Source organism: Tasmannia lanceolata, unplaced genomic scaffold (assembly GCF_043159265.1).
Source record: "Tasmannia lanceolata isolate RefF3 unplaced genomic scaffold, GAP_Taslan_0.1 ptg000008l, whole genome shotgun sequence".
Taxonomy (NCBI): Eukaryota; Viridiplantae; Streptophyta; class Magnoliopsida; order Canellales; family Winteraceae; genus Tasmannia; species Tasmannia lanceolata.
The window spans coordinates 25,355,897-25,369,663 of NW_027518685.1; the positions used below are offsets into that span (position 1 = coordinate 25,355,897).

Consider the following 13,767-nt stretch of genomic DNA (forward strand, 5'->3'; position numbering starts at 1 on the left):
GCACAGACATGGCATTTCGAGATTATTTTGTTGGTTGTAATAAAATCTAATAATGCTGTAATTAGATAAGAATATACAGGGAAAGTAAAAAGTTGTCATGCAAAAAAATGATAAAGAACAAACTATTTCACATCAATTGACTTGGCATTGCAAGTGTTTGACACCCATCATCTCTTCATGTTCTCCTCACAGCCTCGAATAAGCTACTTTAAAAAAGAGGATCTAAATAAGTAAATCTATATAGGGGACTTTTCACAATTTCTGTGTACTACCAAGGTCCTGTTCGTTATAAGATTATGACAACTGATTGTGCGTGCCAAACCAATTATTGGACTCAAAATTCAAGAAATCATAGGATGAAGATAGGCAGCGGATTGCTAGGGTTACATATATAAGCATTTGAAAAGGAGCCAACCCTAAAGGATGGAGCCAAGTGCAATTTGATGGCAACCTAGTGCAATTTGTGCCATGTGCCCTACGACCTGCGCCAAGACCAAAACCAAGTGCAGGGCAGTTTTCATCCTCGTGGGCCCGCATATACCAAATGCGTACTTAGCGCACAATCCCACCAATATTAGCCATATAATAGTTATTAGTTAAAACTCAAAACACCCCTTAAACCTTGAACCAAGGATTGTGGAGAGTCAAAACAGGAAATGACCTGCCACGTGTCCCCCGTAAGAGCCCCTCTACATGGGTTATCCTTGCAAATAAAAAAGAAAGTGACCCCACTAGACATATGGTACCAAAAGAAAGAGCCTTGGAGGAGGGTATGTAACTAGTCACTCTTGAGGAAGTTTCCCAAATGCTTACATAGACAGGTAGGGCCCTTCCTTTGCCATACACAAACGGCTATGAACCAGAAGGGAGGACCGAGATTAGCAATTGATTTAGCGCTAAAGACTCTGACAAGACACCCAATGTCTAACAATGAGGGTGATTTCAGACTGCTTCTGTTCATTCTCCTCCCTCTCCTTTTAAATTCCTAATGTGTAATTTCTCAATTAGCAGAGCTAGGCCTTTACAGCCTTGACTGATCTTCATTATAAAAGAAAGTTACAAACCTAGACTTAGTCTAGGTCAATTACTCTTAAAACTGAGATTTTCAGTTTTTTCGTCGCCTTGGATTGTCAGCTGCAAATAGCTGACTGGGTACACGAATATCCAGCCATGAATGTCTTGACACTCTTCTAAGCCTACTGCTCCACAGCTCCAGGGATAAAAGTTCTGCTAAAATGTAGGCTTCGTTAGGGGGAAAAAAAAGAAAACAAAAAAGAAACCCAAAACCCTAGGAATTGTCCTACGAGGACTCACAATGGATAATGAGGTGTTATCTAAAAACAGATAATTAATTAATGGCTAGATGTTGGAGATATGAACCGCAGGAATATTACAAATGAAAGCGCACATTAAGAGGAGATTGGTGTGATTTTGATATTTTAATTTTCTTTGCACTGTACACTTGGAATGTTCTTAGCACATCCATCAACATAACTAAAGATGCCTCAGCTGATGTGTTAAAACTTAAAACTGTAGAATCAAGGTATTCATGCTCTTTAGAACTTCAAATTGAAGACTCTTGATCAAATAAACTTTTACCTTGTAGCATTTTTCATGTTTTGTTTAGATAAATACAGTCAAATCTCTTCTGTTGTAACAACCTACTTTCTAATCCTCAATTACTTCGATATTTTTGCAATTTTTTGAGTCCTTATGTGTTTTCCTTTGAGTATAAGTTGGAGATTTATATTTGTTTTTAACTTACCGAAACGTTACCAATGGAAAGATTAACAACAATGACATGCGAAGGAGTTAGCAGCATACCACCATGACGAAGACATGATTAAAGAAATCTTCAAGTGGTTGTAGTAGTTGTGAAGATGTTTCGACAAAACCATCAACTTCAACACCTATAGAAAACAATAATCACAACATTAGTTACCTGAACTGATAGTGAAATGATGTTAAGGGAATGTTAACTGATTTGGACATTCAGAAAATAGAAAAGAAAGAGTCATCTACAAATGGATATTGGAACCATCTGCAATATAATATACCATGAAGATGGGAAATGTGATACTGATATAAAGTTTTGATCAAATTATTAGGGGAGCTAAAGATTACCAGGGTGAACTTTGGACTTCACTGCCAGGAAAGCATTCCACAAAGCTCTCTCTTCATTTGTCTCAAAAGCATCCTCAGTTACCTATTAGCATCAGTTGCACATGAGCACTGGGAGTACGCTAGAAATTCAAATAGATCCACAAAACCATAACGACAATAAAAACAAAAGCTTATTTTTTTTTTACAAAATATCCAATAACTACTTAAGCTTTGAAAAAGGATTCTGAACTTTCATGATCAAGTTGTTACAAAAGAAGTAACACTTCAACAGTTCCAGTTCCAGTTCCAGTTCCAGTTCCAATAATTATGGGTGAAACATTGCAAAACTCAAGTTTTTCACAAAGCTGAGAAAATAAAAAAATATATACCAAACAAAGGGCAACGTATTACCACATTACAGTTAAAGAAAATAACATTCTTCCAACAAACAAATTAATATGATTCTACATGGTTACGGAGAATAATCTCCAAATACCTAAGGGTCAGGAGTGTACGAGCAACAAGGACATCTTGTTTCTAAATAAGGCTGAAAGTAGTAATGAAGAGCTTCACTCATGCAGAGTACTCCTCTAAGCTATACATTCGTGCATGCACGGGAACAATCATAAAAATTAATATACATTCAGATACCTTATGTAAACACCAAAACAGCTAATTCATAGAGTTTCAGTATTTTGCAATTAAGGTAGTTAATAGGGCATTTTGGTTCAATTTTCCCTCTTTAGACAAAACTCTCATTGATTCATGACTAATACTATATTGGTGCTCTATCATGTTTCGTCAAACTTGTGGTATTCTGGCAACCTACAAAGGGAATTTGAAATATATCATTTCCATTTCAAAGTATTTTGGAAATATTCTACTTATATTCTGCAAATACTGCATTCAGTATTCACTTCAGTTTGTAGGAAAATACTTTTAGCCAGAATTCATTGCTGATTTGCATTTATGGAAGGAGGAATTCCTAGAGTGGAAGCACATTTCTGATGCAAATGATGTTCACATTCTAAAAGGGCTCATAGTTGAGCATGATAAAGTAGACCTCAACCAGATAGGCCCTGTTCGTTTGAGATTGTGGCAACCGATTGGGGGGGTCTCAATCGGTTGTCATAATCCCAAACGAACAGGGCCAAAGTAACAATCTCCGAAAAAACTCTTCCATCAGTCATGTAAATTGCACAAAGAATATGGATCTGTCAGGCAAGGAAAACGTCTAGAAAATTCTGAAATCGTTTCATAGTCGATGGTTTTTGAAAGAAACATTGATAATTTTTTATCATAAATTGTGACCTGGGTCATACTGACTGTAAATTAATAGCTTGACTCCTTTATTTGTAAAGTTTTAGATTTTATTTTTTTCATTGTTCAAAACAAAGAAAAATAGTACAAAGATTCTTGTACTAGAAATCACATGGATTTCCACCACAGTGCGGCACACATTTGACCAAAAAGAGACTCTGATAAACCAGGCTAGATAATGCTAATCAGGAAAAATGTTAGCATTCACTATTTCATGTATACAGAACTGCAACTGCTAAATGAGCTGATCACTCGCGGGAACTTCAAGTACGTCTACGTGTGAATATATCTATTTTTTTTTTTAAATCTGAAGATAATGGTACAGTTCAAGTAAGACATCAGAATACCTCCAAATCACCATCAACGTCCTTCCCGCGGATAATTCTTGTAGGTCGAGAGTAAGCTTCAACTACTCTTGGCAAAAGCTCACCTCGGGACAAGGCATCCATCTACAATCAATAGAACATTGATGACATTTAAATCTTGATTTCTTCCATACTAGTTAGATCATTTAAAAGAAAAACAGTCCCAGACGTTAGATACATATGGCACCAAGATACAACTGTTAGCTGACTCATAATGAAAATAAGAAAAAAGGGGTCATATGCTAGGGAGACTGAGAATAACATGATCAAATGAACATGTGGGAGGTATGATTAGTATATTATACTACCTTTATATGCTATGAAGGTGCATTAACAGAGAAAAGTTTTTTACTTGATTTTCAGTAACTTTTCACTTCAATTATAGTAAAGTCTAGGTGTTTCTTAGAATCCCATTTCAGGGTGAATCCAACTCGGTCAGTAAACTAGTCTTGGCTACTTCCACGTTTGTACAAAAAAAAAAAAAGCAAAAATATAATAATAGAGAAAAAGCTATTGACTACAAGACTATGACTACAAGAAGCAAAGCTTCGTAGACTCAACAAGTCGCTTGTAGAATGCCGACTACAAATTAAAGAATTGATTATATGGGACAGAACTATCCGAAGTAAACCCCAGCCCAAGTGGAAACCGCCACCATTGGGATGGATCAAGCTGAATTTTGATCGGAGCTTGATAGGCAATCCAGGCAAGGCTGGGATTGGGGGCTAATCAGGGACGATAAGGGATCAGCAATCATGTCTTTCTCGGGATCGGCTGGAGAATGCGAGGCGAATGAAGCCGAAGTTAAAGCCCTGCTCTTTGGTCTTCGATGGGCTCATAAGCACGATTTGAAGCAGCTAATAGTGGAAGGTGACTCAGCAAATGTAGTAAGTTGGGCATCAAACAAATCCAAGGGTCCCTGGAGGTTTCAAGGACTAATTGCGGAAATCTTAGATCTAATGACACTATTGGGGCCCAAGATTGAGCACCGGAGGAGTTCTACAAATGAGGCGGCGGACACTTTAGCTAAGGAGGGGATCCTCCGGGAATCTGTTCTAGTTGTGTCGCTCACTAACCCCACTCTATAAAAGATTTTTGTAATTGGTCTTCAGATCGTTCATTTGTCCATGTAGTTGTGGGACATCTTGTCCCTGGCTAAAACTATCGTTGGGAAAGCCAAAGGGTCAACAGGTCAGGTTTTACTACAACTACTTGAGATGTGATGCGATTGGATAAAAATTTCCCCTCTACTCCATGTCCGAATAAAAATAAAATAAAGTGGGAATATGTTCGAAAGGATCAATTCATGGTTAAATCCCTCCATGATGCATTTTATGCCAATTTGGACTGAAAGAGGGATCAAATGGTATAGTTCATTTATTGGTAGCTTGGAGGATTACAAGCATGACTATTGCTTTTCAAAATTGGCTCTTTTTGCATTAATTGCTACTTCATCAATCTTACTGTATCAAGACCAATGCTACGAGCTTCCGGAATCCAAAGGGATCTTCGTAAAGTTGATCATTATGAGTGCCAATCACAAAAGAGGAATATCCCGAAAAGGAGATGTTTTCATGAATTCTTGCCCACACCAATGAATGCTCCGCTCATACAGATAAAACTTTGGTGTGCCGCCCAATGAAGAGACCCAAGTCCTAGTAACCCCACTAAGTGGTGATTCAACATAGATTCTACATCTTGGAGCCAAGCCAATTTTGTAGCTACCGCTAGTTCTTATACTTGAACTCCCATTGTCACTAACACTTACACTTTCATTACAAACGAAACTAGAACTGTAACTGTCACCGTAATTGTCGCTACTACTTGAAATATAACTCTCAATATTGTTTTCAAAATGAAGATAACTATCAATGCCACTAAGGTCCGATTACGCCTATTTCTAATCCTAAATGGAATGTGACAACGTAGGGCATATGTAAACATAGTATCTATTTACATACGCTTGGGTCGGGGGAAGAGCACCTGGGTGGATTCGCGGTATTAAATCCTCTTTGAACATAAAGGATTTTCCTTGCCTATGTTCCCCCTGAGGTCAGGCCCCAGCTCACCAATCCTCCTCCATAATAGATTGATCCTATATCGCCCTAGTTGATGGCATTCCTCTCTGCGGCTGGCACTCGAGGAACCATGGGGCACTCCATACATAGCAAACTTCGTGGCTAGTTTGCGCTCGTTGAACTTTTCAAACTTAGCAAACTGAAATATCTGAGTAGCTAAATAATGGAAAAATTGGATTCAATTGTCAACTGCTCGATCGGATGCGGGTATCCAATCCCGCCACTGAGATGTCTAGCGGATTCCTTGGCCTTGACGAATGTCCGGGTCTGGTCTTGCCTACGGAAAGGAAAAAGAATTTCATGTACCTCCTTTCAGGAAGGGAGGATTAGGGAAATCCTATGGATTGCTGCTTTCTCCAGACCTCCGGGAAAACATTGAAAAAAAAAGCTCGAAGAATTTCATTATATCCCTTGTAAGATCATTCTATTTCACCTGGTACTTCATAGAGATAAATGATACGGATACAGTAAATGACTAATGAATGATGCTTTGATTTGTAATAGAATAATAATACCTTTCGTGTAAGATTAAGATATGAAGTAGATCCATCTAGGCACGTATACATTGAGATATGAATACACTAGTTTCCACCAAAAATCATTTTTGCGTCACACCGGGAAGAGGTTTGACAAATTGGATCGCACTTCTAGAGATTAAGAGACCACACATGGTTGGGAAAGTTGATGACCCAAAATATTGTTGGTTCCATTGCGGTGTCTAAATCGGTATGCAGCCCCTATTAGTAAGTTCCAGAGAAACAACGCTATGTGATTTGAGCTTGGGTAGCTGAGGGAAGGTATCCACATCTCTCATCTTTTGAAAGAAAGATGTAAAGTGTCATTACTTCAATTGAGATAATAAAAAATCATTTCATCCTTTTTGTTGGAACCTCAGGTGGTTCTCGAAAAAAGATGGCGAAAATCTGATCCAATTTATTGTAATCTATTAGTTTCCCTCGTCAAACTTGCACATGAAATGTGCACTTGAATTGTGGCACCTCATCAAGCATGTCTGGATCCCATTACAAGGTGAAAATTCAAATGCAAAGCAATGGTGGCAACACATTGGGTGCCTGAAGTTTCTTTAAAAAAAGAACTTAGAAATTTTGGCTAGCAAAAGGGGTACATTTACTTTAGTGAATCAATGTAAAAAAAAACTGCAAATCTGACGGTGAACTGAATTAGTGTGCTACTTACAAACTGTGAGCCTACTGACCATGCTTACAAGCCTCCATTAAAAGACATTAGAATTCTCGCCCCCTCGGGTTTAGTCATTTAGTTCAGTCCCTCACCTGAGGGTCCTCACTTCACTTGTCAACTGAAGGAACACAACATCAGATCTTGCCTAGCAGAGAATACGCAGCTCATGGCCAATTCCTCAGAAAAAATGGTGGGCGATTCTTCCTAATACTGTGGATCTCACATTTCTATATTATACTGCTTACAATTTGTATCACTCACAAATTGATGTGTATTAGAGTTACAATAAAAATGGATAATTAAAACGTGGTTGCCTATAATATTGTATTTTATATACATTTTTAATATCAATTCCTAATAATTTCTTTACACAGTTCCTAATAGGCAAATAAATGGATCAATTAAGAAACTTTATGTTTGTCAAATATGAATATTTATACTACACCAATATGTGTTATATAATTATATTTATATGAATTACATGAAATAAGGTATATACTAAGTTACCAGAAATGCGCGATAGCACATGTCACTATGTGTTTGATATTGTTAAAACCATTATGGGTTTTTTTTTCTTGTGACGAGTGTTGTGTGTATTTGTGCTTATCCTACACTTCCTGAAGATTCATCGCAAATGTCCATCATTTGCATATATATTTCTATGATTTTATAGGATTTTCACCGAAATTTCCATCCAAAACCGACATGTTTCGATTTCCGTCACGACCGAAATGTGCATACCAAAACCAAAACTAGACACATTGGAAGAAACCACAGAACTATAGTATTAGAACCGTTACAATAGACTCCACATGAATAAGATGTAAGAATATTGATTTTAACAATGGACCTGTTTCCATTTGTTTCTTAAGTTTTGGGCACCAGACTAGCTGAAATATATCTGAAGTGCAGACTAGGTACATCACTTTCTCCTAAACCAGTTCTCTTCTTCTAAATATAGACTAATCTGTTGCTCACAATTTACCCCAAGGTAATTCACCGAAATGGAGGTCAAACAAGGTAAATTTTTTGACCTAATCTATTACACACCAATTACAACCTTTCTATTAGTAATATACATATCCTCCATTGCAAGGTGATTGCTTTAACTATTGCTTGGGTCAAAACTTTACCAAGTTTCAGGTTTGCGTATGCCTTCGATCGTTGGCATGGGTGGATGGGGATTTGCTTCAGTTCAGAGTCTCGCCCCGTCACTGTTCAAGAGTGGGAACTTCCTTCTCAAGGATTCTTGAAACTTAATTTTAATGGATCCAGTTTGACCAATCCCGGCCCGGCAAGGATTGGGGGCGTCCTTTGATACAATTTGGGTAGTGTAAAGTGGACTTTCGCTGGTCCAGTAGGTAGTGTTGACTCTAGTGAGGCGGAGGTTCGGGCGGATCACCAAGGCCTAAAATTATTGGCAGGCGAGATTCTCAATAAGGTGGTGGTGATGGTTTAATCAATGGAGGAAATTCATGATTTAGTGGAGAATTCATCTATTTTGTTCTGCCATAGGAGAAGATCGGCAAACAGGGTAGCGGATAATTTAGCTAGATGACGGGTTCAGTTGGGGGCTTTAGAGGTATATGATTTTCTTCCGCCTTGATTTATTTTTGTATTTCTTTCGCCTATGATCTTGCTTTCCATGTTCTTCTTCGTCTCTTCCATTTCTCTTTGTATTTGACCACCTCGGTCTCTCTTTATTAAGTAATTTTTCACCATTAAAAAAAAGCATATCCTCCATTGCAATTTTTCCCATAACGAGTAAGGATGACTAAATGCCATCCCCTAATGATTATGTCGGTGGCAATGCCTAGCCTTAGTGTGAACAGGTGGTGAGAGAGAAGGCCAGCCACTAGATACATACCTTGATACCATAAATGATTGTACGTGCAACTTTGTGCCTGTAGCTTAGTCTCCATAGCAACTAGTACAGTGTCTGGAAAATGGAAAGTCACATCCAGAGCGGTTGGGCATTGATTCTCAACATATTTAGGTGCAAATGAGACAAATTTTGAACAGAATAAAGACAGTTAAGGTGTCCCATGTCAAGAACTGAAGCGATGCTACCACCCCTGTTTGTTTTCATGCAGGCAAGCTTTCTACTATTGGAAATTCCTCGTATCATCGCTTCTAGGATTACAGTAAAGATAAGACAAGTAGATCTTTTACTTATATATGCAAGATTTGCACCTTTCATTTTTTTGGTAGGTAAGCTAGGATTGAACCTCCAACCTCACGGTTGAGGAGCAGAGCCTTAACAAATTGAGATAGAGGCTCAGCCCCAGCTTTGGTTTTTAACACTACTGCAAACAGGAGTTGTCGCTTCTGAAAAAGCTCCAAGGCGATTTCATCTCCCCCCTGCCTAGGTCGATGGAAACCCTAGGGAGGGAGGTTCTCTCTCTCTCTCTCTCTCTCTCTCTCTCTCTCTCTCTCTCTCTCTCTCTCTCTCCTTTTAGTGTTTTTCTCCCCCCTCTCGTTGGTCTCTATTTCTCTCCGATCGATCCTCTCTCCCTCTCTGTTTTCCTGATCTCTCTCTTTCTCCCCCTACCTCCTTTTCTTTCATTTTTCAGATCTCTCCCTGATATCTCTTTCTGCTTTTTCTGATCCCCCCTCTTTCTATCTCTTTGGTCTCTCTCTCTTAGATCTATCTCTCTTTCATTCTGATCTATCCCTCTCTCCCTTGATAGGCAAGGGAGGTGTTGGTGGCCAGATGATGCCCGGGTTTGGGCAGATCTCGCAGCGGATGCAGCAATGATGGCTGGAGGTGCGGAATGGCCGAATATGGGTCCGAGTGGGACGGATTTAATGGGGAAAGGATCGGAACTAGGTAGGGTGGACGGAGAAAGTGGACTGGTGAGTCGTCGAAAGTGGTAGCGTGGCATGAGTATGAAAAAGGGTGGCCGGATTCGGGGGAAAAAAAGGAGGAGATTGGATGTGGAGGTGGTGGTGGTGGTGGTGGTGGAGAAAAAGTTTGATGAAGGGTGAGGACGACGGTCTTGAGATGGCCAGTTATTCCAAACCCTCCTCCCCCTTGTGAAACGTGAAAAGCACGTGGAATGTCGGAAATGGTGCGGCGATTGACCGGCAAAGGGCTTTGGGAAGCCGTAGGTCACCGAATCTGGGGGCCGTGTTGAGTGGCGGATGTGACGGGTAGCAGGAGATAGAGTTGGGGTTGCCACCCGGAGATTGGGGCTAAAAGATGGGTTTGATCGAGGTGCAAGGTTGGGGCTAGAAGGGCCAGGGTGCTAGGTTAGGATAGGTGTTTTGGGTTGCAGGTAGTTAACTGGAGTGGTGGAAGGTGGTGGCTGGAGAGGTAGTGGTTGAGGGAGGAGGTAAACTAGGGTTAGGTGGAAGGTAGGGTAGAGCTAGGTTGGTGGAAGTGAAGAGGAAGAATGTTAGAGTGAACAATAGTGGTCTCTAGGGTTAGGTGGAAGGAAGGGTAGGGTTAGGGTTTTAGGTTCTGGTGGAGGTGAAGAGGAAGAAGTTAGGGTAAATAATATTGGTCTCTAGGGTTATACTAGGGTTTTTTGGATTGGTGGTTTAATGGGGATTCCTCGGGACAGGTGGTGGCGCAAGGTGGAGGCCACCGAAGATCGGATTCGATGGGCTGGCAATCGTGCACGGTTAGAGGCGCACAATAGCTTCAGGCTTTTGAGCGGGATTTTTAAAAATCAAATTCGACAGCAAAGTGGTGGAGAAATCTGTGTGACGTGGCAGGTCACACATATGACTTGATGGGGCCCACAAATGGCACTTTTTGTTGGATTCGAATCAAATGAGACCATTGGGCAGTGCAAAGGAAAGGAAGGGGGAATGGTGAAAGTACTCTCAGCTGTGGTAGTAGATGAAGAATTTGAAAGGGGAGTGAAATAGTTATTCTACATGGTGGCAGCGTATGGAAGTGTGGACCTACCTGTAGCGGTTGACCCAAAAGATCTTTTCTTTTGGTTTTTACTGATCTAGGAGAATGCTCCTGGCCACCCTTAATTGATTCTATGTAATGCAAGTAGGGACCCCTGGTCCCAATGTATTCTTCATAGTATCAATGAAATTGTCAATTTTCAAAAACATTACATTTTTTAGAAATAAATAAAGGTGATGTCTCCAAGATAGAGATGAATGAACTTGCAGGAACCAAAACATACATACTTCAATTTCCATATGATATTGAACTGAAAGCTAAAAAGAGTTGCAAACGCAGATCACTTACTTTTATTGCTGATTTTGCAGCCAAGCATGGCCAATTTGCACGTTCTGAAAGAATAGAGCGGACTATTTCAGAACTTATACCTTTATCCACCTGCCACAGAGACACCATCAATATGTATAAAATTCATCTGGGCATTTCTAGACAAGCAATTCTCTATTTTTAATATGTCAATGATCAATTGTAATAAGTAAACTGTAAAGAAGCTTTGTTTGCATATTTAGCACTTTTACAAACATAAAATGTACATGGTATGTACTGTGGTGACGAGTCAATATGAACTTGCTCGATCTGTTCAATTGCGACCTTATCATGTAATCGTTTTCTCTGGTCCATCAGCATGTTTTAAATCATAGTTTTAAACTCTCCAGCGTCATCGTGGACTCCCCTGAATCGACTCACTTTTCCCTTGGCCGTGTTCCGCATTTTGCCCTACAGAGTCAAAAAGAACTCCTTTGACTCTCCTGAGTTATGAGCGCATCGACCGAGTACTCAGACGCGTCAACCAAGTACTCAACCTTGTCGTGCCAAGTCAACTAGGATTTTCTTCAACCAAATTTTGGCCCGCATCCACATTTTTTAAACACTGGTTTTAAACCATATCACTGACTTGTCCATGGTAACAAAGGAAATCCATAATAAGTACATCAAATTAGAGGTGGCTGCTCTCTCATGCGACATCCGTTCTGCAAAATGCCTTCTGCAATGGTCCCTAGCAAATCCCCTCTCTCTCTCTCTCTCTCTCTCTCTCTCTCTCTCTCTCTCTCTCTCTCTCTCTCTCTCTCTATATATATATATATATATATATATATATATATATATATATATACATGGGATTTTCTAGGGGCCATCGCATAAGGCATTTCGCGGACTGGCTGTTGCATGAGAAAGCAGCCACATAGGCTTAGATTTTGTCTCATTCATTTAATTCATCTGACGTGGTTCCACTTTCATGCAACAGCCAGTCCGCAAAATGCCTTCTGCGATGGTTTCTAGCAAATCTTACACACACACACATCATTAAAAGTCATCTGTCCCCACCTTAATAAAAGATGAAATATCATATAGTTACATACACTAATGGAGGGACATGGCAAATGAAACACGTTGAGATCGTGGACGAATTAATGTAACACAATTACTTGACATGGGAACCAGACATACCAGAAGTTGCTCTAGTCGCCGTGTAACAAACTGGAGTACCTATAATAAAGTAATGATCATTATTGACTGTACTAACAGTTAGAAAAGATTAAATACAAAACCACAATGTTTACTCACATCATTTATAACATTGGTATCCACTTCTATGGCTTGAACATCTGCTGCCAGTCTCAAAGCATTTCTTAGATCTAAGTTCCTTTCATTCTCAACTAAAATCTGGACCTGAAACCAAACAAAATCAGCATTAAACAAATTTATATTGATAGAATAAGATGAAAGTCAAGAGCTTTGTCATCACTTACTAGCCCATAAGAGATTCTTCGCAGGCCAAAAGGATCATTTGTGGAACTTGGCTGACAACCAACTCCAAATAAGCCAACAAGACTATCTAGTCTGCATATCACATGGCAAGATTTGGGACCATTTAAGCAAAAATACTAGATGACCAGGCTACGAGCATATACGTCAACTGAAAGCTTAAAAAATTAAATCATGCAAACCGAAGAACTATTGGTGAAAAGTAGAAATTTTAAATAGTAAAATATTGTTGTAAAACAGAAATTAAAGAAGATGCCGACAATGCACACTATAGGGGGGTTCCACGCGAAACCAAAGATCCCACATTGGAAAGTGAATTGATGTGGAAGGGCTTATAAGGACTTGGGCGCCCTCCCCTTAATGGCTAGCTTATAAGGGTGAGTTCTACCCGGGTCACAACAAGTGGTATCAGAGCTAGGGCATGGTAACCCCGGTGTACCCTCGAGGACAGAGAAAATCCCTTAGGGAAGATCTCGTGGTTCCCAAATTGCTTCCGCGTGGAGGGGGAGATAGTTGGGGGTTCCACACGAAAGCAAAGATCTCACATCGGAAAAGTGAATTGATGTGGAAGGGCTTGTGAGGACTCAGGCACCCTCCCCTTAATGGCTAGCTTTCAAGGGCGAGTTCCCACGTCACAACACAGATATTTCTAGCAGAATAGGGAAAAAGAAGTTTCTGTTGACTGATACAATATGACAATTAGCTATGTATCATTGGTCACATAAAACTTGGACGTCTAGTCATAACATCTGCAAATTACTGGTAAATAATAGTGGATACCGAGCCAAATTTTCTCATAAGTCAAAATATTTTTACCAAGTCAAATGTTCTTGCATGAAACATATATCTGCAAACAGATCAAACCCATCTCAAGTGCGTAAGCCACTGTCCTCCTTAAATCTAACGATATTGATATTGTAGACAACCTCACGAACTGTTACTATTGTTATCAGGTATCAACTTCAAATAGAAAAAACTGTAAGGGGATAACATAGTATCTTGGACAATA

The 13,767-nt window shown here is 39.7% G+C and overlaps 1 protein-coding gene across 2 annotated transcripts in view; it reads right to left on the bottom strand.

The window, feature by feature from the left end:
* Positions 1-13,767, bottom strand: part of EDD1 (glycine-tRNA ligase) — a 53,586-nt gene that overhangs the window by 411 nt on the left and 39,408 nt on the right. For both annotated transcript variants that reach the window (XM_077388850.1, XM_077388849.1), the window contains 7 exons: positions 12,743-12,833; positions 12,558-12,662; positions 12,441-12,479; positions 11,280-11,369; positions 3,771-3,872; positions 2,125-2,206; positions 1,825-1,910 (listed from right to left, as the gene is read on the bottom strand). In XM_077388850.1, the coding sequence (XP_077244965.1) occupies positions 1,825-1,910; positions 2,125-2,206; positions 3,771-3,872; positions 11,280-11,369; positions 12,441-12,479; positions 12,558-12,662; positions 12,743-12,833 (595 nt within the window). The remainder of the gene's footprint in view (positions 1-1,824; positions 1,911-2,124; positions 2,207-3,770; positions 3,873-11,279; positions 11,370-12,440; positions 12,480-12,557; positions 12,663-12,742; positions 12,834-13,767) is intronic.